The sequence below is a fragment of the Gracilinanus agilis genome, chromosome 1 (assembly GCF_016433145.1).
Source record: "Gracilinanus agilis isolate LMUSP501 chromosome 1, AgileGrace, whole genome shotgun sequence".
Classification (NCBI taxonomy): domain Eukaryota; kingdom Metazoa; phylum Chordata; class Mammalia; order Didelphimorphia; family Didelphidae; genus Gracilinanus; species Gracilinanus agilis.
Genome location: NC_058130.1, coordinates 180,849,802 through 180,876,738, shown reverse-complemented (window position 1 = coordinate 180,876,738; position 26,937 = coordinate 180,849,802). Strand labels below are relative to the sequence as shown.

Sequence of the window (26,937 nt, the reverse complement as noted above, 5' to 3'; positions counted from 1 at the left end):
ACTATTTTTATTGCATTATGATATGATAATGTTGCATTTACTATTTCTGCTTTTTTGCATTTGTTTGCCATGTTTCTATGCCCTATTACATGGTCTATTTTTGTGAATGTTCCATGTGCTGCTGAAAAGAAGGTGTATTCCTTTGTTTCCCTATTGGTTTTTCTCCATACATCTATTAACTCTAATTTTTCTAGGGTTTCATTCACCTCTCTTATCTCTTATTTATTTTTTGGTTTGACTTATCTAGATCTGATAGGGGAAGGTTGAGTTCCCCCACTAGTATAGTTTTGCTATCTATTTCATCCTTGAGCTCCACTAGCTTCTCCTTTAGAAATTTGGAAGCTATACTGTTTTGTGCATACATGTTGAGTACTGATATTTCTTCATTGTTTATACTGCCTTTCATTAGGATGTAGTTACCTTCCCTATCTCTTTTAATCAGATCTATTTTTACTTGGCTCTGTCAGAGATCATGATGGCAACCCTTGCCTTTTTTTTCTCATTTTAAGCCCAATAGATTTTGCTCCATCCTTTCATTTTTACTCTATGTATGTCTGCCTGTCTCATATGTGTTTCTTGTAGACAACATATGGTAGGAGTTTGGTTTCTAATCCACTTTTCTATTTGCTTCCATTTTATGGGTGAATTCATCCCATTCACATTCAGAGTTATAATTATCAACTGTATATTCCCAGACATTTTTATTCTCTTTCCTTGTCCTGACCTTTCTTTCACTATTTCCTTCTGTACCAGTGTTTTGTATTTAATCAGTTCCCCTAATCCCCTTCCTTATTGTACTTCCCTTTCTCCCCTCTCTCTTCTTATTCCCCTCTTATTCTTCTGTTACCCTTCTAATTCTCTATAGGGCACGAATCAATTCTCTGCTCCAGTGGATCTGATTGTTCTTCCCTCTTTAAGTTGATTTCAATTCACTTAAATATTAAATATTTCCTCTCTCCAGTCTCTTTACACTCACAGTGTATTATTATTCCTCCCTGTTTGCCCCATGAGCTTCTTTATGGAATATAAATTTACTCTATTTTGTTTGTTTTCCCATTTTTCTTAATATTACCTTCTTCCCCCCCCCTTTGGTTTTGTATATATTTATACATACATACATATATATATATATATATATCACTTGACTTTTCATCCTATACAGCAGGGGTTGGCAACGTATGGCTCTCAAGCCATATATGGCTCTACCTCCCGACCGGCCAGTCTGGGCAGAGCCCCAGGATGTGCCCCAGGGGGCCCTTCAGCCCCCGCCCCATATTCCAGCTCCTTCCGCTTCCATCCTCCTCCTTCCACAGGCGTTTATGGCTCTCATGGCCAAAAAGGTTGCTGACCGTTGCTATACAGTTTGTCACTTTTCCCTCTGTATAAACTTCTTCTAGTTACCCTGTTCGTAATAACAATTTTTAATATTTGCAATATCTTCTTTTCTTCTTGGGATTCAAATGGATTGAACTTATTGAGTCCTTTAAAGAAAAGATTTTCCCCTCCCCCCCATTCTCTTAATTACCTTATGGCGATTCTTTTGAGTTCTGTGTTTGGTTAGCAAACTCTCTGTTTAAGTCCAGTTTTTTCTTTATGAATGCTTGGAAGTCCTCAGTTTTATTGAATGACCATACTTTCCCCTGCAATAGTATAGTCAGTTTTGCTGGATGGTTGATTCTTGGTTGTAGACCCAGTTCTCTTGCTTTCTGGAATATTGTGTTCCATGCCTTCCAGTCCTTCAGTGTAGATGCAGCCAGATCCTGTGTTAATCCTAACTGTGGTTCCCTGATATCTGAATGACTTCTTTTTAGCAGCTTGTAATATTTTTACCTTGGTCTGGTAGTTTTTTAATTTGGTTATAATATTCCTGGAAGATGTCAGTTGTGGATTAAATGTAGGAGGTGATCTATGGATTCTTTCAATTTCCACTTTTCTCTCTTGTTCTAGAATGTCAGGGCAATTGTCTCTCATAATTTCTTGTAGGATGATGTCTAAACTTTTTCTTTTATCATGATGTTCTGGTAAACCAATAATTCTTAAATTGTCTCTTCTAGTGCTGTTCTCCAGATCTTTGGTTGAATCAATGAGGTATTTCATATTCTTCTCAAATTTTTCATTTTTGAAATTTTGTTTTATATATTCTTACTGCTTTGTGAAGTCATTTGCTTCTAGTTTTTGAGTTGTTTTTTAAAGACTGAATTTCATCCCTAGCTTTTTGGTCATCCTTCTCCTTCTGGTCTGATTTTCTTTGTAGATCATCTTTTGCCTTCTTTGCTTCATTTTCAAGCTGGCCAATTCTGGCTTTTAAGACTTTATTTCTTATTTTAGTTCATGTATTTCCTTTTTTAAATTGTGTTCAGCCCTCTTGATTGCTTTTTGAGTTCCTGAAGTTCTTGAGTTAATTGAATTTTGAGATCTTCCAAAGCCTATGTCCAATTTGCTGGAACTTCCTCTTCTTCTATTTCTATTCCATTTGCTCTCTTTTCAATTCCTTGAAAGAAGCTGTCAGTTGCCATTTCTTTTCTCTTTTTCTATTGTTTACTCATAGTTTTTCCTTTTCTGGTCTGCTAGTTTGAGCAGATGTATTTAAAGATCTTTGATGAAAGATCTTCCCCTCATTGGCAATGGATGTTTGTAGTTACTTTCTCTGCCCTCTGAAGATTTCTTGTCTTTCCAATTACTGGCATTTAGCCTGTATTGATTGGATTAGTCTGTACTTCTTAATCTGCCCTGAGGCTAAAACGTCAAGAGGAGAACAAACAAACAAACAAAAACGTGGGGGGGGATAAGAAAGAACTTTTTTGCTGAGCTGAGCTGAGCTGTCCAGTAGGGTCCCCATGCTCTGTCCTTGTGTTTGATCTGGTTTCCTTTCCTCTTTAAGCCCTTTGTTCTCTATCTTGGTGTGAGGAAGCCAAGTGATCTGTGGTCTGAGGTTTGGCTTTCTCTAAGCCACCTTCTTCTGGGCTTTTTTGCTTTGTTTCTCTGGTTTTCAACTGCAGTCACCTCTCCAGTGCCTGTGTTCAACTCCCTGAGTCCTGTGCCAGCAAGGCCCTCTCTCCGGGACCCCTGAGATTTCTGGGGCCGCTGGAGACTCCACACAGCACGTGGGAGAGGCATCCTGGGATTCTCCTTCTAATACCCTCAAACCCGACAGTTTAAGAATTAAAGCCTTTTTCTTGGTGTACCTCTTTAGTTGTGAAGCAGTAGGGTTCCCCCGCTCTGTCCCGTTGTTAAAATTTGTTCCTCTTTCTTCTTAAAGAGTATCGTTTTCTATCTCCATATGTAAGGGTGCAGAGGTTTTAAGATTTGCTCTGTCTAAGCCGCCATCTTCCCAGAATCTGATGGTAGTTTGATAGCCCCCAAATATGCTAGTAAAAAATGTGTTGGAAAAAAAAGGGGGAGTGGGGGCATTGCTGACAAATTCATGTTTTGGACCAGCAACAGATCTACTAAAGTTAACCTGTTTTGAGAAAACACATATAACTATGGCTTTGGTTTTTCTTTTTCTTTTGAAGGCCATTAAATGACAAACATAACAGTGGAAATTCAACTTTGAGCAATAATGCACCTACAGCAGTAGCCAACACAAGACAAAATGCTTCTATTCCTACTAGAAAACCGGGACCACTGCCTTCTAGCCTGGATGATTTGAAGGTAATAATTGAAATAGGGAATTTCTGCACTTGTGAACTGACAAGGGCAATGACCTTTGTCAAAATCTATGACCATTTCCTGTATTTGGCAAATGAGAATTATTTCCCTTAGAAACTTAAGTTAGAAGAAATATATTAACCTTTTATGGACATGCTTGTTTTCACTTCAGTGTCTTTTCTGCTTTATTCTTGCGTATAGATTAGTTGAAACCCTTCCATAGTATTTTAAAGTCATCCCAATTGATTTTAAAGGGAAAAACTAGATGAATATTATTGATTGACAAGTTTGTCCCCTAACAAGTATTTTATTTAATGCATAAGAATGAAGTATACTTTAAGGAGACCTTCATAAACACTGATATAATTTTTTAAGAATAAAACTTACTAGAGTATTTAATGCACTTAAGAATGCTATGAGATGGCATCCTAAAGGTGTCCTATACTAAAAGACTTAGTATAGCTTTTTTTAACTATTAGAGCTTTTAAAAAAAAGCCATTGGGGTTTTGGCTTTATAAAAGATCACTCTTTTGAAAATATGAATAATATGGGGAATAGGTTTTGAACAATGATACAAGTATAACTCAATGGAATTGCTTGTCAGCTCTGGGAGGGGGAAGGGAAAAGGTGTGGGAAAGACCATGAAGTCATGTAACCATGGGAAAAGTATTCTAAATTAATAAATTAATTTAAAAAGAAAATTTTTTAAAGCTGCACTGAGACTTTGGGGGCACCCAATATATATTTTGAAAACTATATTCCTGGCATTATTTGTTTTGGAACATTAACAATACAAAGCTTTCTTTCCTAAATGAACATATTTCATTTGGCAATAATTTGCCCCTTTTCTTCCCTAAATTTTACTATATCTCTGAATGGGGAAAATAATTTAATCTTAATATTTTGTCTCTAGGTAGCTGAACTGAAGATGGAATTGAAGTTAAGAGGTTTACCAGTGTCAGGCACCAAGACAGACCTAATTGAACGTCTAAAACCCTATCAGGAGCTTAATAGTGGTATTTCCACTAGCAGTGCTGTTGTAGTATCCACTTCTACTGTAGTCACTAGCAATCCAGAAGTCACTATGGCATTCCCAGTTACATTAAATAATTCTGTGGCTAGCACCATTCCTAGTTTTAAGTCAGAAACATCATCTACTGGAACAAGCAGTGTGACGCACACTGAAACCATCAGCTCCCCTCTGCCGATCTCCCCATCTCCTTCAGAACACTCCAGTCTTAGTACTGATGATACTAACATGACAGATACTTTCACAGAAATTATGACTATGATGTCCCCCTCCCAGTTTTTAAGTTCATCTCCTTTGAGAGTGACAAATAATGAAGACAGTCTAAGTCCTGCCTGTGGAGGTCTGTCAAACATGGAACTGGATGTGGCTGAAAAAGACAGAAAGCTTCAGGAGAAAGAAAAACAGATTGAAGAGCTAAAAAGGAAACTGGAACAAGAACAAAAACTTGTAGAAGTACTAAAAATGCAACTTGAAGTTGAAAAACGGGGGCAACAGCCACCACCAGCACCCCAGCCCACTGCTAATTCTGTAAATAATGTAGATCAAAAGCATGTCATTTCTGCTGTCAAAGATGAGAATTCTCTCCCTGACTGTTCTAGCTCAAGACAATCAATACCAGGAGCCAGCCATTCTTTAGGCCAGCCGGGATCTACTGCTAGCCAGAACCTCGTTGCCAAAAAGGCTGTAGTTATCAAGCAAGAGGTACCTGTGGCCAAAGCTGACCAACAGAACATCATCTCTCAGTATTATGTGAGTTCCCAGAGACATCCACAAACCACAGTTGTTGCTCAGCCTCAAGCTTTACTAACCACCCAAACTGCACAGCTGCTACTCCCAGTGTCTATCGAGGGTTCGAATGTAACTTCAGTTCAACTACCAGTAGGCAGTATAAAACTACAGGTGTGAAGTTTATCTTCTAAATACTCATTTTTCATTTGAATTAAAATGAAGTTTTATTCACAATAAGAACTACAAAGTAAATCAGATTTCATGGTTGTAAAAAACTGGTGGGGTTATTCAAATCTGAATAGATAGCACTTTTTAAATAAATGTTTTTTCAAGTCCTCCCCTTTGTTTTCTAAGATCTCTTTTAAATGCATAAAGGTAGCTTCAATATCGCTATTCAGATTACCTCAGATATCATCTAGTATAATAAATGTCATCCACAATATCTTGACAGGCTATCATCCAACTTCATTACACTCTAACTTTTTAGATCAATAAAATGAAGGCTAAAAACTTTTCCTAGAATGTGGCAGAGCAGAGACAGGAAATAAAGTTTTTTAATTCTTAAACTTATGTTCTTTTATGGTCAATGTCTTTATATTTTAATATATTTGTTTATATAGTATACCATGTGGGTGTGGGTGTGGGTGTGTATCTATACACACACACACATATATATATATATATATATACACACACACATATAATTTGTGCCATTATATACATAGTTGTTTATTAAATCAAAGGCATGGACATATTATAGAATATTCAAAAATATGTAATTATATTAATGTAAGAATAGTTAAAATCCTGAATTATGGAAAAGGTGAATTGAAATTTGGGAATGAGAATGGTTAAGAGACTAATTATTATCATAAATTCCTTATCCATGTTTAGATATATTTATTTGTGTTCTGCAAATTTTATACTTTAAATCATTTATATAAGCTTATTTGGATAATAGATGAACAAAATGAAATTTAAATACATAGGACTCAAGCATTTCCTTATAGAAACAATGAGATTATTAAAATACTTGTATCATGATTAGATCTATTACACATTCCATTTATCATAGTTTCCTATGTTTTCTCAAAAGAGAGTCAAGTAAAAAAGTTGCTTTGGGTTGTTTGCTTTTTGAGAAAAAAACTTCTAGTTTATGATATAGGTTTTCTTAGGTACATTTAAACAAAACCAAATTCTGATTTAAAACACTATGGATAATCATTTCATGTGCATACTTGACATATTTTGTTTTGAGAATTTGTTTCCCTAACTAAAAACACTCTAGGCTAAATCTTCATTAACATCTATACATGACAGTAGCCCAATCATTAATACTTGTATCTCAACCTTTTTTTTTAATGATTTACTATAAATGAGACTCTGAAAGCACTCGTTTTTCTTTAAGCATTGAGTTTTATTTTCACGTGGTGAAATTAGTAATTTATTATTTTTCTCCTAGACTCCACCACAGGTAGGAATTACAACTCAGCCCCAAGTTTCAGCATCTGTATCATCCTCTGGCTTGGCCCAAACATCCCATCCAAAACAAGACAATTTCACACAACATGTACTCAACCAGTCTCAACAAATAAGAAAGGTTTGTGACAACTGAAGTGGAGCAGTAGACAGAATTGTTGTTGTTCAGTTATTTTCAGTTATGTCCAACTCTTCATGACCCCATTTGGGGTTTTCTTGGCAAAGATATTCCTTCTCCAGCTCATTTGACAGATGAAGAAACTGAGGCAAATAGTTTAGTGACTTGCCCAGAGTCGCACAGCGAAGTAAGGGTCTGAGACCAGAATTGAACTCATGAAAGGAGTCTTCCTGACTCCCGGATCAGCATTCTATCTGCTATGCCACCTAGCTGCCCTAGATACAGAATGTCTACCTATTATTTTAAAATAGTGGTCATTCTAATTTTTCATCTCCAAGAACAAGACTTGACTCATAAAACATTTAAGTCCATAGATTACCTGAATAATTTGACATATGCTTCTAATTGAAGAAATGGATAATCCTCCAAAATCTATTTAAATAGTGCCTTTCTATATGAAAGTATATCTTCAAATATACTTAAATTGACTTTTTAAAATAAAATAAGGTAATATTTATCATTAGAAAAAATTAATTTTTTTGGATAAATTGTAGCTTTGGTGAAGTACAAAGAATTGAAGTCATTAGACCCAAATAAACTACACCCCTATGTGCTTTTTTTAAAAATGTTAAGTATAATGGCTAAGCCAACATCAGCTATCTTTGACAGATAATGAGAATAAGAAACGTGCTGCAGGTCTGGAAAAGAGTAAATGCTCCAATTTTCAAAACAAGGAAGAAAGTGAGGTATGGAAACTAAAGATCAATAAGCTTGGTTTTGATTAATGACAAAACTTTAGAACCTATTTTAAAGATTAATAATCATAATTGTATTCGGAAGATAATGATTTCTTTCAAAAGCCAGCATGGCATGATCAAGAACATTTTCCTTTCTTTTTGGATAGTGCTACTAAACTGATAAATCAGGAAATACCATAAATATAATTGAACCAGCATATAGCAATCTTTCATGTTATTATTTTGAACTAGATTGAGAGTTTTGGACTAGATAAGTATAATTATATTGTTATATAAATTTGATATTGGTTAAATGACCAGACTTGAAAAATAAAATTATTAATGGCTTAATTAATATCATCTTGAAAATTAGATCCCTAGTAAAATGCTTCAGGAATCTGTGCTTAGCCCACCTGTTAACATTTTTGTGAACTTAACTTTACAAATAGTACAAAATTAAAAAGAATAACTAACACATTGGATAACAAAGGCAAGACCAAACAGATCTTGACATATTGTAGAATTTAGAATCTAGAACATAATTTAATAGGATAAATCTAATCTTACACTTTAGTTAAAGAAATCAACTTAATAAGTCTACTATGAGGGACATATGGTTAGTCATATCTTTTAAAAGGACCTAAATGGGGGGCAGCTGGGTAAGTCAGTGGATTGAGAGCCAGACCTAGAAATGAGAGGTCCTAGGTTCAAATCTGGCCTCAAACACTTCCTAGCTGTGTGACCTTGGGCAAGTCACTTAATCCCCATTGCCTAGCCTTTTCTGCTCTTCTGCCTTGGAACCAAAACACAGTATTGATTCTAAGACAGAAGGTAAGGGTTTTAAAATAAATTTAAAAACTAAAAGGGCCTTAATATTTTACAGTCAGCTGTATGAAACTTACAGTCACAAAAGCTAAGAAAAGCAAAACAAGATGAAGGAAGTGACAGTCTTGATCTAGCCATGTCTGGAGTATTGTTTGGTTTCTTACCCTTTTAGAATGATTTTATGAAGGACATTGGTGCCCAACCTTTATTATATTTTGGAGAAGGCAAGTTGAATCAACTTCAAGAAATCCTTCAGGATCATTCTATATGAGGATAAGTTAAAGGAATCAATATATGTAACCTGAAAGGAGGGAGTATTTAGGAGGCAGTGTGTTAGTTATCTTGAAAGAGGGATTAAATTTATTTTGCTTGGTTCCAGAGAACACAACCATAAGCAACAAGTAGATGATGCAAAAAGACAGACTTGAGTCTGATGCAGTGAAAAATTTCCTAACAGAGCTAATCAGAGGCAGCTAGGTGACTCAGTGGATAGAGCCAGACCTGGAAAGGGAAAGTCGTGGGCTAGCCCCAGACATTTCTTAGCTGTGAAATCTTGGACAAGTCACTTAAACCCAATTGTCTAGCCATTACTGCTCTTCTGCCTTGGAACTGATCATTAGTATTAATTCTAAACCAGAATGTTTGGGGTTAAAAAAAAATTAGAGCTAACTAAAGTAGAATGTGCCTTGGCAAGTTAATTTCCTCTTTGGAGGTCTTTAAGTAAAGCCTGAATGACCCCTTCTGCTATAGAGAGGACTTTTGTTCAGATGTGGATTAGACTAAATTTTAGACCTCTAAAAGTCCCCCTTTCTAATATTCAGTAATTCTATATGCCATCTGAACTGGTTCACCCTCTCAGTTCTAACACCAACTGATTATGGTCTTGGTAAAGTCATTTAACATCTCTTCACCCACATTGTATTTTTAAATGAAAGGTGCCTCTAAATTATCATTTTTTTCACTAAAGACAAAAGCTGTTAGAAATTCACTCTCGTAATGGAGGTATAAGCTATAAGATGCATATCATAGTGGTAGAACTTTATGGCTTTAAGAATATACTATAATCCTTCCTATCATGGGATATAGAAATGTAAGTCACTTTATAGAGAACTAACCTTCCTTATTTTATAGAGAAAACTTAGATTAAATAATTTGTTCAAGGTTGTAAAACATAACCCAGATCTTCTGTCTCCAGTTCAATGTTCTTTTTATCATATTATGACAATATTTTTTTTAAACCCTTGTACTTCGGTGTATTGTCTCATAGGTGGAAGATTGGTAAGGGTGGGCAATGGGGGTCAAGTGACTTGCCCAGGGTCACACAGCTGGGAAGTGGCTGAGGCCGGATTTGAACCTAGGACCTCCTGTCTCTAGGCCTGACTCTCACTCCACTGAGCTACCCAGCTGCCCTATGACAATATTTTTAAAGTACCTTTTGAAAAAAGTTATACATAAAAGATGTACTTATATCTTAGAAATTAGATCTATGTGTTTATGTAAATTAATGCATTAATAATAACTTTTGTTGGTTTAGGAGTGAGAGCAGATTTGGAAACATCATCTTTGATATAGACAAGTAGAAATATGCATTCTTTTGATACCAACTCTGAGAAGGTCAACAAGTGTTAAACATATAGTAGGTAATCAGATTTTGTGGGCTAATTAATAAATCATTAGAAAATGGTTGTTCAAGCCCAGAATGCCTACTAGAAGGAACCTTAAGGGATCATTTTGATCCCCTCATTTTACAGGTAATGAAAGTTAGATATTTGCCCAGGGTAACACAATATCTAAAGTGTTAGTTGAATCCAGGTCTTCCTAGCTCCATATCTAGGCCACAATGCTTTTCACTACATATAATTTAATTTACTTTAAAAAATATATACAGGGCTAGGCTTTTCATTCATTTTCTCCCCAAAATTTTTTTATCTAGAACTAGATGGTTCTTCCTGAATTCATTAATATAATTTTTATTGTTAGGACTTGTTACCTGGAAAGACTAAAGTTAAAATAGCATTTGATAAATCTATAACACTATTATAGTTATGAGCAAATTGAGTCATAATTAATGTTATAATAAGAGAATTAGTGGGCCTTTGGTGCTTGAGGTAAAATTTTGCATAGCAAGTGGTTAATTCATGGGACTCAGAAAATTCCTTCCAAGCTTAAAAAACATTGAAATAAATTCACAAATGGAATCATAATGAGCTTTTAAAAGAAGCTGGAGATGTTAGGACTTCATTGATTTTTTTTTTCCTTAAACCCTCACCTTCCATCTTGGAGTCAATACTGTGTATTGGCTCCAAGGCAGAAAAGTGGTAAGGGTAGGCAATGGGGGTCAAGTGACTTGCCCAGGGTCACACGGCTGGGAAGTGTCTGAGGCCAGATTTGAACCTAGGACCTCCCGTCTCTAGGCCTGGCTCTCAATCCACTGAGCTACCCAGATATCCCCTTCATTGATTTTTTTAAGGTAGACATCAAAGAGGCTAAAACATGATGCTCTCTAACAGTAATATGCCACATTATTACCAATATCAGAGACAGAAAATATTGACTTAAGTTGGGCCAGTGGTTTAACTTGTTGAGTTCATAAGTTATTTTTTGTTTATAAATAATTCAAGATAAATAGATAATAAGTTGATGTGAAAATATTGATCCATTTCAGGTTTTTCCATCTAATTCACCATCAAATACAATATTTCCCTACCAGAGACCACCTGTTACAACAGTCCAGCAGCCATTCATTAATAGCACATCCAACAGTGTTCTTCAGTCCAGGAACACTCAGGTTTCTTCCGTGCAAAATGGACCTAGCACTACCAACAAGGTAATGGTGTGCTTGTTATATAGCAATGCCTACACTGAATACAATAATCCCTTACTGCAAGTACGTTTATCACGATTTTGTACTTATATATCAGTATGAATTAGTTAATCAGGAAAGAAGGTAAGTGATGATTGCCATACCCCTCTAAAACAGTATCTTAATATTGAAATCATCCCTTTTTTACCCTTTTAGCTTCTTAAGAATCTACCTTTGCTATCTACTTCACAGTGTTATATTGTTTAAAATTGCTTAAAAGGAGAAGAGTTCTTTATTAGCATTATTTGATTATTGTAGCCACCATTCCTTTTGAAAAGTATGCAGATTTTTGTGTTGTTGTAATATATTTCTCAACTTTGTTTGACATAGCCTGGCTCTCCATCTCAGCCTCAGCAGTTTATCATACAGCATTCTCTATTTGGCAACACAGTCACCAAAACAAAAGATCCTCCACGGTATGAGGAAGCCATAAAGCAAACCCGAAATATACAGTCATCTTCTCATTCGGAGGTAAGAAAAGCTAATCGTGATTTTTCAAGAATGAGTTTCAAATAGCTTTGAATAATCCATGCCTCATACTTCAATACTAAATCTACCATGACCTTCTCCTTTTAATTATCAATATTTATATCCTACATATTATATTTCCATATATAAGTGCATATATACATGCATATACATATATAATCTCACATTACATCACTTCTTACATTTCTTTATTTCATATATATTGTTTTGCCTCTCCAATTAAATTATAAATTCCATGAGTTTATAGGAACTTGACTTCTTTCTGAATTCAGTTTGAAACCATTCTAGGTGAAAGTTTTTTTCATTCTGGCCTTGGCAGAGAAACCTCCAAACATGCCTAGTCTTGGTCAGGATGAGGACAGCCAAATCTCAGACATTGACTTTGCATATGTCACAGCAAGCATCCACAGATAGCATGTCGGTCTGGTTTCTATTTCAATATCAACATTGTTGTTTGTTATATTGTCATCCTAAAAAAAAATTCTTATAATTGGAATAGTAGCTTACTCTTACAAGGACAAAGTTAAAAAAACTGAAATGCCTAAGCCTGGGTAACAAGCAGGAAGCCAAAGTAGTTCTTCTTTTGTTTGAATTGTTTTCTTTTTAATTGCTTCTGTTGGATTTCTTTTGAGCAATAGAGTGTACACAAGGGAAATGAGAGGAGAAAGCTGGGGAATAACAAAGAAAGAAAAAAGGTAACTAGAAGGCAAGGACATCCTTAAGGAGTCTTTCTTTGGGTATTGTGATAGTAAAGGCACATCAGCCAACAGATCCCATTAGTTTGCTTCTCCCTGCTATCTAGAAGGGTTCATTTAGAAGACTTCTTGCCTACTGATATGGTCAATGCTTTGTAAGTAGTGATGACCCTTAGTTTGTTTTTTTAACCCTAGCTTTTGTTATCATATATTGAGGCCAATAGAATTTTCTGCTACATTATAGCAGTAAGCCATGTTGCTCTAAGTAGACTCCATGGCAATGGAAACATAGAATTCAATTCTGCTTAATTCAGCCCTGAAGCTTAGAAGAATGTAAGATGTTTACTGCTTACAAAGTGATGGAGAGCAGGAGGAGGGGGAGGGTGCTGTTAAGGACACCTGAATTTCATATTTCAGTGTTAGTATTTAAAGGGTGGAGGCAAAGGTCAGTATCAGTTTTTCTGTCATTAGCATATGCTAAATGAATGCAATGTTCCAGTAGCCTGAGGTAGTTGGTTGTATATATGTATTTCTGTCTTTAAATTCATTTACCCTCTAATCACTAGCTGTCAATTGAATTGACTTCTTTGGTTACACTGAAAATAGCCTGTGATTCAAGTGAATGAAAATGTCACAATGGAGTTACTTAATTAAATATGCAATATAACAAACAACTCCATATTTAAATTTTTGAAAAATATGTTTGTTTCTTTGGATAGATTTTTTCATATCATTATTTTAAATATGGATCTTAATTGCTGCTGTAGGTAAAGTTATTTATTAGTTTGCTTATAATAAAAGAAATTTACATCTAGTTTATGTTCTAAATTTCGAGGGAATAATGAGACATTATAAAGTAATAATTTCCCTTTTGCATGATTATATGGTATGTACATGAAATTTGTTATGAAATGAAGTCTTTATTGATTATCTCATGTCAGAATCATAGAATCACAGAATGTTAGAAACTTGCCAATAAGATCCCCTCTTGTCTCATGTTACTTTGGCAGGCAGCATGAACCAAGTGATACGGACCCAATTAATTGGGGGGGGGGGCAGAGTATAACAGCTTCTTTAGAATTATATCTCATGTCTGAAAAAGGAAAATGGGTAATTTTGATAATCAGCAAACAGACTAATTCTGTAGTCACCATAACACATGTCATTCATGCCCTTGGGGATATCTCATCTCAATGCCTTTCTATTCCTTTCCACTTTTTCTTCTTTTGTTCTCTCCACATTAGTTAAATCAGTGCAGGTTGGGGTGAAGAGGGGGTCAAAGTAGAAAGAAAAATATTTTCCACAATTGTGTGGAAAGAAGCTCTCATTTGAAAATATATTTTCCCAAAAGCCCTTCAAGCTACAGTTCTTAAAACAAAACTTCTAGACGATCACAAAATAGCAATCTTATTAGTATTGATGGAAGCAGCTAGGTTTAACATAGCACTAAACTAAGACCTCACAAGTTTCACAAAACCTATTTCTTAGATTTGTTTCTGTTTTGTGACCTTGAGCAATTTTCTTCATCTCTCGTTTTCTACTCTGTCAAATTAGGCAATCTTTGAATATTCTATAATTTTATTAGGTGTCTTCATTTTGATTCTTTATGAAAAAAATTAATCTTTATTCTTTCTGTTGTAGATTTCCAATGCACATAGTCAACAGATGGATGACCTCTTTGATATCCTCATTAAAAGTGGAGGTAAGTCAAAAGTTACAATACAATATGTGCAAGAAAAGAACTTGAACACTTCTTTTTCTTTCAGTAAAAAACAAGAAAATTCATTCAACTTGTCATTTTTGAGAATATTAAACATATCAATATAGTAAAATACAAATTTTTATATAGCTCAGAGTATATCTTTTTGACTGTGAACATAATCCTGTAGCTTTAGTCAAACTACTTATTTTTTAAAAAGGTATATTAACATTAAAGCATTAAAAGTATTATAAATAATAGATATTTTCCCTAAAATCCCTTAAAGCTACAATTCTCAAAACAAAACCTCTAGACTAAAATAAAAATAGCAGTCTTACTAGAACTAATGGAAGCAGCTAGGTTTGACTTAGCACTGAACTAAGCTTAGTCACAAGACCTGTCTCCCAGACTTTTTTCTGCCACTAAACAGCCTTGTGACTTTGGGCAATTTTCTTCAATAGATAAATAGATAATAGGTAGATAAATGATAGTTAGGAAGCCACTGATTTCATTTACAGGCATTGCAAGAATACAGCTGTTAAAATAACAATTTAGTGGCCACATGCACAAAAAAAGTTAGCAAAGAAAGATGATTAAAATAGCAGATTAGAATTGGATGTGTTAACAATTTACAAAATATATTTTTGAAAGTTTGTTGATATTAGTTGGAAAAATACCAAAAAATCATAGAAGTCCAAAAGAAGAATAAAAGAACTTAAAATATTATTCCACATTATTCAACAGTGACTATAAGAAGTGGGTAAAACTAGTATGTACTCTAGTAGTATTAGTAAAGTTCAAATGCAATGCTAAAGTTCTGCATATAAAAACAGAAAATTCATAGGTCATTCTTTTACTATGATTCTTTTGTAAACCTTAGAGTTATAACTAGAACATTTCTTCAAAGAGGTCATGATATCCTTGCGTCAGTTGCTGTATTTTTTAATGAGTATAATGAAATTTCTTTTGTACAGATTGGAATGTTTCAGAGGAGTCTAAGACACTGATGTGAAAAAAGTTTAGGAATATTATTAGAAGTGAAGTTTAAAAAACTTCACTACTTATACATTTAAAAATATTTGACACTGAGGTTGACATTTGTAATGTTTGGTATATATAGGGTATTATTGAAACATCACAGGATAACTACATATTTAAACTATTTTAGTTCAAGAACTATATTGACTTTGAAAAAAAATTAAATTCATGTTATTCATGGGGGCAGCTAGTTAACAAAATGGGTAGAGTGCCAGGCTTGGGGTCAGGAGGACTTGTATTCAAATCTGGATTCAGACACTTCCTAGCTGTGTGACTCTGGGCAAGTCACTTAACACCACCCCCCATTTGCCTAGCCTTTGCCCCTTCTATCTTGGAGTTCTTCTTTCTAAGACAGAAAGCAAGGGTTTAAAAAAAATTCATGTTATGCCTAAACTTAGCTAACTTAAGAAAAGCTATTTCCAGCTTAAGAAATTGAAGGAATTAGACATCTCATGCTTTTACTAAAGGAATAAAAAAAAGCAAATAATTATTTATTCAGGGCCTAAAATATAGTAGTCCTTGCTTTTACAGAATGAGTTCACAGACTAACAGAGGAGTTAATTTATGAAAAAAAACTTTATCTGTGAACAAGATATAAATATATATATGTGTGTGTATATATATATATATATATATGATAACTTAGCAATAAAGCAGCAGAGTTAGCTATTAAGGGGGAACTGGGAACAGCTTCTTATAGAAAGTGAAATTTTAGTTGGGCCTTGAATACAGAAAATGGAGTTAAGGAATGAAAGAATTCTAGGCATGGAAGACAATAACCAACAAAAATGTCTGGAGTCGGGAAATGGAGTGTCTTTTGTGCAAGGAATAGCAAAAGGGCCAGTATAATTAATTGCAAAGTACATGGAAGAGAGAAAGGAGTAAGAAACATGGAAGGTAGAAGGCCGACAGGGTATGGAGGGCTTGGAATGCCAGATATTTTGTCTTCTTGGGAGAGAGCTAAAAAGGGGGTCTGAGGCATTGAAAAAATAATGCAAATCTAAAATTGGAATTACAAGTATTTGACAAAATAGTCTCATTAATCCCAGCTGTGTGACCCTGGGCAATTCACTTGACCCTCATTGCCCACCCTTATCACTCTTCCAACTATGAGCCAATACACAGAAGCTAAGGGTTTAAAAAAAAATAGACTCATTAAATGCAATTTCAGTCTACATTGGAAATTGTGGAATGTATGCGTTAACACAAACTATATAACTCAGATGCTCAAAAGAAAGAGTATAATTCTTTGTCCAATGACACTCAGAGAAATGGGGGTGAGTACTATTAGAGGTAGCAGATGGTATATTAAAATGCCACATCACCTAGCAAGAAAAAGTCATGATTAGTGTTAGTCAAATCATTGCCAAATCCTTAAACTTTTATATAATGTCAGAAAACAAGCCAAAAAACTGAGTCAAACAAATGACTCAAGCAAAAGGGTAAAATACACAAATGTGCCATATGTCTCATGTGCCTTTATTAAAATTATATAAAATAGGATGAATTATATATTCTAATGCTTTTCTTGAAACTACAACATGGAAATGGCAAATCAAGTAATATTATGATATCAAACTATCTGGAAAATGGGAGGATGCAGTATAACTACTTTGTAATATAAGCCAAAAGGAAGTCCTTTAATATGCACAGATCATTGCTTTGCCTATGCTTTAAAATTTTTAAAGAAATTAATTTTTGTTCTATCAATACTTATGGGATAGATAAATCAATGATGTAATTAGAACAAAAATTTCCCAATCACAGTTCTAAAATTTTAGAACTTTCAGCTTAAAAAGAACACACACACACACACACACACACACACACACACACACACACACACACACACACACAAACAACTAGAAGCATTGCCTCCTAATGGAATATAATTACTTTAAACTTAATTAAAGGAGCAGCTGTGTAGCTCAGTGGATTGAGAGTCAGGCCTAGATACAGGAGGTCCTAGGTTCAAGTCTGGCCTCAGACACTTCCCAGCTGTGTGACCCTGGGCAAGTCACTTGACCCCCATTGCCCACCCTTACCACTCTTCTACCTAGGAGCCAATACACAGAAGCTAAGGGTTTGAAAAAAAAAAACAAACTTAATTAAAATCTCCCTAAAAAAGATAGAAAAATATTTCAAAATATGAACACATAGTAAGCTTTCAAGCTAAAATTATTCAGGAAATATAGCCTAAGTTGACAGGAAGAATTTTCTTTTGGGGAACTATGAGTGAGAATGCAATAATCTTTTTTCCTGCTCTGTGACAGATTTATGCTAATTGAATCAAGTCATAGAGCTTCTTAGTAAAAAAGTACTAAAAGGTACCACATAAAGGCAATATTATTTCTGTAATCAATTGTGCTGAGTAATAATTAAAACGTCTATTTTTTAAAAAACTTTTTTTTGTACAGAGATTTCTCTCCCTATAAAAGAAGAGCCTTCTCCTATTTCCAAAATGAGACCAGTGACAGCCAATATCACCACAATGCCAGTAAATACAGTGATATCACGACCACCCCCCCAAGTCCAAATGGCACCACCAGTATCCTTAGAACCAATTAACAGTTTGTCTATCAGTTTAGAGAACCAGCTCGAAGCTTTCTTGGATGGAACTTTACCTTCAACAAGTGAAATTCCTCAACTTACAAGTAACAGCGAGGACAGAGAATCATTCTCTCTGATTGAGGATCTCCAGAATGATCTGCTGAGTCACTCTGGCATGCTGGATCATTCACATTCTCCCATGGAAACTTCAGAAGCACAATTTGCTGCAAATAATTCCTGTTTGTCTCTTGATCTTCCTGATTCAAACTTAGACAATATGGAATGGTTAGACATTACTATGCCTAACTCCTCATCAGGGCTTACTCCTCTCAGCTCTGCTGCTCCAAGTATGTTTTCCACAGACTTTTTAGATCCACAAGACCTACAGTTACACTGGGACTAAAATTAGAGTTTTTGGTCTCCAAAGTTAATAGCTATAAGAACATGTAAATAACTTTCTTGGAGGTGAGTTTAAGGGATAGGTCCACAGCTGCAGCATTGCAATTAAAATATTATCACAGAATGAATACAAGGTGATAACTCTGAAACAAATTCTGAAAACATTTCTCATTGCATTTAGTAGTGAATTTCTCTGACTTCTTCTATGATTTAATATAGCACAGGGCCATTTGAAAAGTATACTAGTCAAGTAATGAAAATTGCCACTAGAAAAAGCATGGAAGAGTACCTGTAGAAAATAGCAATGAGTCCTTTGTAGGTAATAAGTCAACTACATTTAAAACTCCGTGGCTGCTTTTAAGACTGAATGAAAGGCAAATAGTTTGTTTTGATTTTAACTTTCAGTTGAAAGCAGAAACAAGAGCTAGTTTGAGAGGAAGTTAAGAAATCACTGCACTTGATTGTTCCTGTAAAGAGCCTGAGCCAAGATCAAGATTCATTAGGGAGATAAAAGGCAATAAAGAGACCTGGCCAATTCAGGGACAAGGCCCTTATGGGTGATGTCTTCTGGTTCAGAAACCTTTTGAATTTTTTTATTTTGTAACTGTGGTTTGCTTTGTGACTTTTTGAAATCTTACTTTAGATTTCCAAATTTAAATTTATGGGAAAACATTTACTATAAACAAAGGATTTCATTTGAAAGTACTATCATGAACAAGCCACTGAAAAGTCCAGGTATATTATTGATAACACTGAAATTTAGCAGCATTCTTGCTTTTGATTAGATTGGTTTTTAATATGTATATCAGGCAATTTGTACACTATTCGACATTATAGCTTGTATAATACAGAGTATTATAGGTTGGGAATATAGGTATTCTGTGGTTCTATTTGTTTAATAACTCTTAGAGTACCTAGAGTACTTACTTCTTCTACATTTATTTCCTTGTGAACTATATTTCTGATAACCAGATCCATCTCAAAGAATGAAGAAGAAAACTTAGCATTAAATCTTTTTCTTTTTGACCTGGTCAGGTAAAAATAGAAAACAAAGGGAGAGTATGTAAAATATCTGACAACATTCCTATAAAGATTACAAAGGTATTTTTAAGGGCCATTTCTGAATAGAGACTTTTCTGCTCTGATTTTTGTTCATTGCAACTAATATCTAGTTTGAAGCTTCAAGAAGAAGCTTGCTAACTGGATACTATACAAGAGTTCTAACTTTTCAAGTAGAGCTCCAACTCTTCAAGTAATGTTAAAGGAGTGGAGTATCTAAAAATTAAAACAACTAGAAGTTTCCATTAATACATTTTTTGGTCAAGGTAAAAATGATGGTACATATTTGACTTTTGGGGAAGAGTTTCTTAAGAATTTTCTAAAATTCTTCACAGCAAAATTTCATAATTTTTAATTGTTGTCTAAATGTAATAAAATGAAAATAGATGGCCTGAAACCTGCTATAAATATTTGCAATTTTATTAGAATAATGGTATTTCTTCATCTGTCTTAACACCTATATGAGCCCTACATCTAGATCTGATGCTGCCTTTGTAATTCATTCAGTGACATTCCCATAAAAATTCCCAGGGTGTTAACCAGGCTCTTTGCTTGGAAGGGATTTATTAATTTTTTTTCTCTAGATGTGCTCTTAACTAAGAGTTGTTCTCCTTTCAGAATTTTCTTCAGTTTTATATATATTATATATATACTGAGTATGGTAAAATTTATTTATCCATCGTTCATTCAGCCAGAACACTGGAACTCACCCTTAATTGGCACTTCATACTTTTGGAGCAACATCAAATCCTGAAGTGCCTTCTGGAACTGTCAAAGATTAAATTATACTTAGTATAGTTTTAGTTTTGTGTATTTTATTTTACTTGAAGACTTCAAAAATTGATAATCCATGCAGTGTAATACCTAATTCTTTATCTGATGCACCAGAACACCCCATTCCCTGACTAAGTGAGATAATGGAGACTCTGTTGTATTTGATGATGATAATATTTTTCTGTAATAGTGAGTAAAGGCCATCACTTTGGTGGCAGAAGTATTTAACGTTAGAAAGTGATATGTGTTTGTCATCTGGTCTTTTGTGAGGATTTTTTGGTTTTTAAGCTGCCCCACATTAAACACTATTGTATTCAGTTTTGAATAACTCTTTAAAATAAGATCAAGCGTCATGAAGCTTTAGGGATTCATCAACTTTATAACCAATGGTAACTTTCTAAATATCTTTGTATTTTCATAATCCCTATTTGTAAACACACATTTTTCTGAGGAGTTCTAAGGGAGATGTTCATAACCTTTTACTGTTTTTCAACCATAAATGAGTTAAACAAAGCACCTTTATCACATAAGGTCATTCACAGAAATACATGATGTTGTGAAATGAATGTACTCTTGGTAACTTATCTTCTAGCTAAGAAACTATAACTAGTTTGGATAAATACGTTCTACTGCCATCTCCCGAATTATTTAAGTCCTTGTGTGTCAGCAGTTAATAAAAAAAAGGTAGAGTCTTCAGTTATTAACTGTACAAGCACATGTACCATTCCATTAGGCCATCTTTTGCTTTGGGTAGCAAGACATAATTGTGAAATGATTATTATTGCTCTACAGGATACTACACTCATGTTTAGGATCTTTGTATTTTAAAATGTGCAGTGTGTAATCATAGACCAAAGATGATAATTTAAGAAAATAACCCCAACCTATTTCAATGATTATTATGTGAATGTACAAGGGAGGGGTTCAGGAAAGGAGTCTCAGTTTCCTAAAGGAAAATTTTGTTTATGGTCAGTTTCAATTAGCCATAGTAAAAGTACCAGGTAAAATTAAACTGTTGAATTTTCAATTAGCATGTATATAGTTTATAAGTGGTATTATATATCATTGAAAAATATCATACATTGCCAAGAAAATGTTAATTAGTTCATATCTATGTTATCTCTTGTCCCTGTCATAACTCCTCCATACTTTAAAAACATTTAGTATCAACCTTTGCTTTCTAATTTATATGGATCAGGTCATTTGATGATAGGTTTGGGAGTCAACAAAAAATAATTTTCGCAAAGATTTTATCAGATTACCTGAAGTGTAGGGTTACGCAATTATCTTGTGCATTTCAGAACAGCATCTATTAGAAAACCACATAGAATGGTTTAATGGTTTGCTTTAGAGTGTTTTCCTGAAATGTGCAACCTACTGTATAGAATTTGCCATATGTGTGTATACATATATATGTATTCCAAATTTGTAGAAAGAATTCTTGCTTGAACATTATCTGTGTGTTTTATATGAATATTTTTGTAATACTGAGGAAATACCTAAAACTTTGAAATTTCTAAAAAAATTATTGTCACCAACTGATAACATTATTTTGCAGTGCAGTTTAAGTTGCAAAAGATACACTAGTATCAATCTGAACTTGCTGCCTTCTGAAGACAAGGAAAGATAAAATGTTTCTGCTCAATCATGTAATTTAGTGGACATAAATGTATTAAGGAATACCCTATTTTATCAGAGTAAAAACCACTAAAGTCAAATCTTTATTTTTGTCACCAAAGCTTAACTCAGGACATGTTCATAACACAGCCACTGACCATTCCAATCATTGTGGCTGACTTCACAGTCAATAAAATAAAAATTGCCAAGGGTGACTATCATATGACCATCTTCAACAAGAATAAAATGAATGGATCTTCTTTGATGGAATCTGTTCATTTTGTGCAAATAAATTTGGCCTCAAGTAAAAGAGCTGTCATTTGGGGGACTTTTAGGCTATTTTAGAGGGACCTTGAATTTAAAGTATGTATTCTCATGCCATTTCTATGGAAAATAATGTAAATAGAGATATAACAGCACTCCAAAATAGTTGATTTCCTTTTTTAAAAAAACAGTTTTGAAGGAAAAAAATCCTGCTCAGTGTTCAATGGCCATTACCAGCAAAGCAATACAAGTCTGAGGAAATAAGTAATATGTTAAATGTTTACCTTAGGATTTGGCTAACTGCCAAAATAAAAATTACTGAATACTGTCAATTGAATGGCATTACTCACAAGATCATACCATCCTACTCTGTTAAGAAATCACGAAAAAAGCCCCCCTCCCTCCAATCAGAATACTTTAACTGGAAGGGCATTATATAATATATACTTACATGCATATATATATATATGATATATGTGTGTATAGATTTGTATTACATGCCTGTTAGGTGCAGACAAGCATAACATTGCATGAACATTCATTTGGATTGCACCCTTAATACAGACAACTAAACTTTTAAGTGATTTCATTTAAAACTGGAAAATTAACAAGATTTTTTTTGTTCTGGGTTTATTTTGGCTTTGTTTTTAATTGTTAAAACCTTACATGTTGAAATGCTCTTTAAATATTGTTCTTTTAAAAATATTTCCAGGATATAATTTTTTAAATCACAGATTCTGCATGTTGTTATGGCAGGTCTCTATATTTTCCAGGCACTTCTTCCTGCATTGTCTTAGAAAACACATCTTTTAAAAGCGTTTCCACTCCAAATCTTAGATTTGAAGCTCTAATTCAAAAGCTGTACGTGTTTACAAAACTGTTTTAGTTTTTCACTGCTGTTAGAAAATAGCATGTCAGACATTACTAATAAGTGGCACAATCATATGACTCAATACATAGTTGTAATCTCTATTCTGCAGTGTACTATCTGTGGTCAAATAAAGCAAAGTTTATTAGGTTTATATGCACAGCTATAGAAGTCTGAATGACTTCATGCCAACCGCTTTGAAGATAAGGCTTTAACAAAGTTAATACAATCACCTACAATCATACCAAGTACCTCTCTATACATCATGCTGTAAGAAAACTTACTCATTTTTGTGAGATGAGTGAAGCGGTGGTTACATACCTACACTCATCCTCTAGTAAACAGACAGTACTGCAAACTTGCTTTAAAGGAACCAAAGGCATTGCCAAGAATTATGCCAAAAGAAGGCACTTTGTATTTGAAATTTGAGGATATCTCAAAATAAATCCCAAAAAGGTGTTAACTATTTGAAATATTACTTTCATAAAGATGTAGATATTCTACAATTGTTTTCCATGTATAATAGAGTAGATGTGTTTTGTTGGGTTGTTTTTTTTTTAAGTATTTCATAGTAGTAACAACCTTTCCAGGTGGAAGTGAATTTTCTTCATTTTTTGCTTGCAATAGAAACGTGGAGTATATTAGGTGTTTCTCTTCTTATTTTCATAGTCACATTGTCTTAGCATCTCACTTTATGAAAAAAGAAGGAAGATACCATAGTCTCTAGGACTTTGTTCTTTAAGCACTAGTTTCAAACAAAAAAATTATGGTAAAGGGGAGGGGGAGGTTCCATTCATGTATTGCCTTTCTGTTCAAAACAAACAAACCATGATGCCTTTGTATTTGCTGTTTGCACCCCTGAAATTAATTCCATATCATGTTTGAATGCCATACATTTTGCACATTGTACTGTATATATGTAATGCATACTGTATTTTTATATGTGTAGCACATTTATCATCAAATATTTTGTACATAGTGGCAATATTGTAGCTAATGAGAAAATGTTTGATATCTCAGCATTTTTGCATTTTTGTGTCTCAAATAAAAAACTTTTTGATGTACTGTGATTGCTTGCCATGCATGTAGTTTCAAAAAGATGGGTTTTCAAAGACCGCTATGGCCAGGGCATAGAGGAATTTTCTTTTTTATATCTAGACATCAGCCTCCTCTATAAGTGAGTTGGACTAAATGATCTCTAAGGTATGTTCCAGATTTAACATTTTATAATTCCAGTTTGTGAAATAGAGTGTCTTTTAGAAAAGACACTAACCCCACATCATACTGCAACATTTCAGAGGTTGACAGTGGGGGAAAAAACTTTCAAAAAGGCCTTCAGAAGAAAAAATTGAAAATTCTTCTGTCAGGGTTATACTTAGAATTTTTCAAACTAAAAGGGACCTTAGAATTAAACCTCCCTTATTTTACAAATAAATCAGAGGGATAATGTTTTACATTAAAAAAGCTATAAATTGAGCCATCATGCCTACAAATCGACAAGTGATTCCAAACTACAGCTGCGACTGAGAGTCTGACTTTCAACACTTCTTGGTTTGAGCCACAGAGAAAGCCACAAAGATGGTACCAGAATCTAATTGCTTTTTTAAAAAAAATAAAGCCATTGTATAAACACGAATTTCTTAAACAATGTGAAGAACAAGGAAGCTAATTAGATACTCTGGTTCAGCATTAGATACTGGTGTCAGAATAAGTGTTTATTTTCCATCACTTAAAATGAGTGTTTGGTCCACAGTACTAAGAACATTTCAAAGTAATGGACCCTATTCCTAATTGCCTGCTTAATATCACTGTCCAGATGACCCATTAGCACCTCAGATCTTATAGATTCAGTCTTCCCAAGCAGCCATGTTCAAATGGTTAGAATCTTCTTACTCTACCTCATGGTTTTGTTGATTTTCCATCCATGAAAACTTGCTTTCAAACCATCTATTGCCCCCCACCTATAAAAATCCTATTTTCGGGCCTCGTTGCCTTTCACTTGGAATTTTATAATAGCTTAAAACCTTTCAACCTATCCTTTACACAAAATCTTTCTAATGTACCACTCTAAACCTGTAACTCCTTGACACTTGAACATACAAAGACAAAAATAAAAAGTCTCTGCCTTTAAGGAGTTTGCATTCTAGTAACAGGGTAAAAGATCCATCTATAAGTAAATACGAAATATCTTCAAATATAGAATGGGGAGTTGAGGTCAGCTAAGAATTATTGGTTCTTTACCAAGCTAAGCTAGGGGTTCCAGTGAATGAATGAAAAAGCATTTATTAACAGCTCACTGTGCAAGACTACCAAGCAGTGGTGTCCTAGGAGATGCTTGCAGGGAATTCCCATTCTAATAGAAGAACACAACAAATTAGAAATATTCTGCTTGAGAAGATCAAGACTCATGAAAAATGCTGTCCAGCTCCAGAAAGAAAACTGATGAGTTCTGAGTGCCTATTTTTTTTTTCACTCTTTTTCTTGCGTTTTTTATTTTGCAACATGGCTAATATGAAAATACAATTTGCATAACTTCATATGCATAATGAGTCATACATTGTCCTCTCAATGGGTCGTGAAGGAGAAAGAATTTTGAACACAAAAAAAGGTAAAAAAATATGGGGGAAAAAAATTTTAATGTCAAGGCCTGGAGGTCTAGATTTGGTAGCAATACAATGATGATAAAGCCTGCTAGTCCTTGGGACACAACAGCCAGGCAAATAGTAGGGTCTGGTGGAGGTAAGGTAGAGCATGCCAAAGCGAAGGAATAGGCCTGTTCTTTCATTGACTTTCCCCACCACCTACCAAAGAAAATTTTAGTTTTTTACCCTGTTATTTTAAATCTTCTACAATCCAGCTCCAACCTAGCTGTCCCCTATAAGCAGTTTCCTTTAAGAAAACCAAAGTATTTAGCAATGCAATGACCCAGAACAATCCAGAGGAACTTCTGAGAAAGAACACTATCCACATCCAGAGAAAGAACTGTGGGAGCAGAAACACAGAAGAAAAACGTCTGATCATGTGGTTGGATGGGGATATGATTAGGGTTTTGATATTAAAAGATTACTCCACTGTAAATATGAATAACATGGAAGTAGGTTTTGAACAATGATACATGTATAACCCAGTGGAACTGCTTGTCAGCTTTGGGAAGGGGATCATGAATCATATAACCATGGAAACATTTTCTAAATTTAAAAAAAGGGAAAAAATAAAGAAATCAAAATATTAAGAAAAATAATGGCTGAGGTAGGAAAAGGATCAATTTTTTTTAAATTTTAGAATAAAGAAATCAATATTTTATGTAACCATCCATCTACTCTGCATTTCAACAAAATAGGACTTTCCATTATCCCTTCTTATTTTATTTGTGCTCATGTCAACTCTCATGTTTGCCGTGTATTCTCACTATGTCCACCTTGAAAAATCCCTTTCTTGAAAGTTCTACTTGCATATTATCCCCATGAAGCTTTCTCCCTGTTCCAAACTGTAAGTTAGCCCTCTTGCTTCAAATTTTTCAAAGCAGTTTTTCTAAATCATCTCTCCTATGAAACAATAATATCCTGCCTACCTTGCATCATAGCTATTTGTGTACATACCTGGCTTACCCTCTTCTTATTAAATTGACAAGTTCCTTAAGGCAAGAGCCGTATTTTGTCATATTCCCAAATCTACATTACTTTCCACATATTAGATACTTATGTAGTTTTTTAATTGAAGTAAAATGGAATAAATTTGGGTGTTTGCTTCTGCATGTAACAAAATATATTATTGAAAGCAAATCTATATTCTTATGAATATGAATATCAATAAGATGTAACATGTCTAAGGGACTTTCTAATCACTTCAACTTAGGGTCTTACTCCCTTATAGCAAGCATTTGTTAATGCTAAATTATTTCACAATTCATTCAAAAAGGTCTTCAAAACTGCTTAGGATATTGTATTCTGGACATTTTCCTTTATTATATAAAATGCTATAATTAAAGATGCTAAAATGATAATTTAACTTACAAACAGAACAAGTCCATGCAGTTTGTGTATCAGGGAGTTC

The 26,937-nt window shown here is 34.2% G+C and overlaps 1 protein-coding gene across 4 annotated transcripts in view; it reads left to right on the top strand.

Annotated features, from left to right (window-relative positions):
* Positions 1-18,306, top strand: part of MRTFB (myocardin related transcription factor B) — a 155,210-nt gene extending 136,904 nt beyond the window's left edge. For 2 of the 4 annotated variants that reach the window (XM_044659132.1, XM_044659139.1), the window contains exons 9-15: positions 3,516-3,654; positions 4,565-5,581; positions 6,873-7,010; positions 11,235-11,396; positions 11,763-11,903; positions 14,258-14,318; positions 17,771-18,306. In XM_044659132.1, the coding sequence (XP_044515067.1) occupies positions 3,516-3,654; positions 4,565-5,581; positions 6,873-7,010; positions 11,235-11,396; positions 11,763-11,903; positions 14,258-14,318; positions 17,771-18,306 (2,194 nt within the window). The remainder of the gene's footprint in view (positions 1-3,515; positions 3,655-4,564; positions 5,582-6,872; positions 7,011-11,234; positions 11,397-11,762; positions 11,904-14,257; positions 14,319-17,770) is intronic. The other 2 variants (XM_044659148.1, XM_044659157.1) reach the window with 2 other exon arrangements.
* The last annotated feature ends 8,631 nt before the right edge of the window (positions 18,307-26,937 follow it).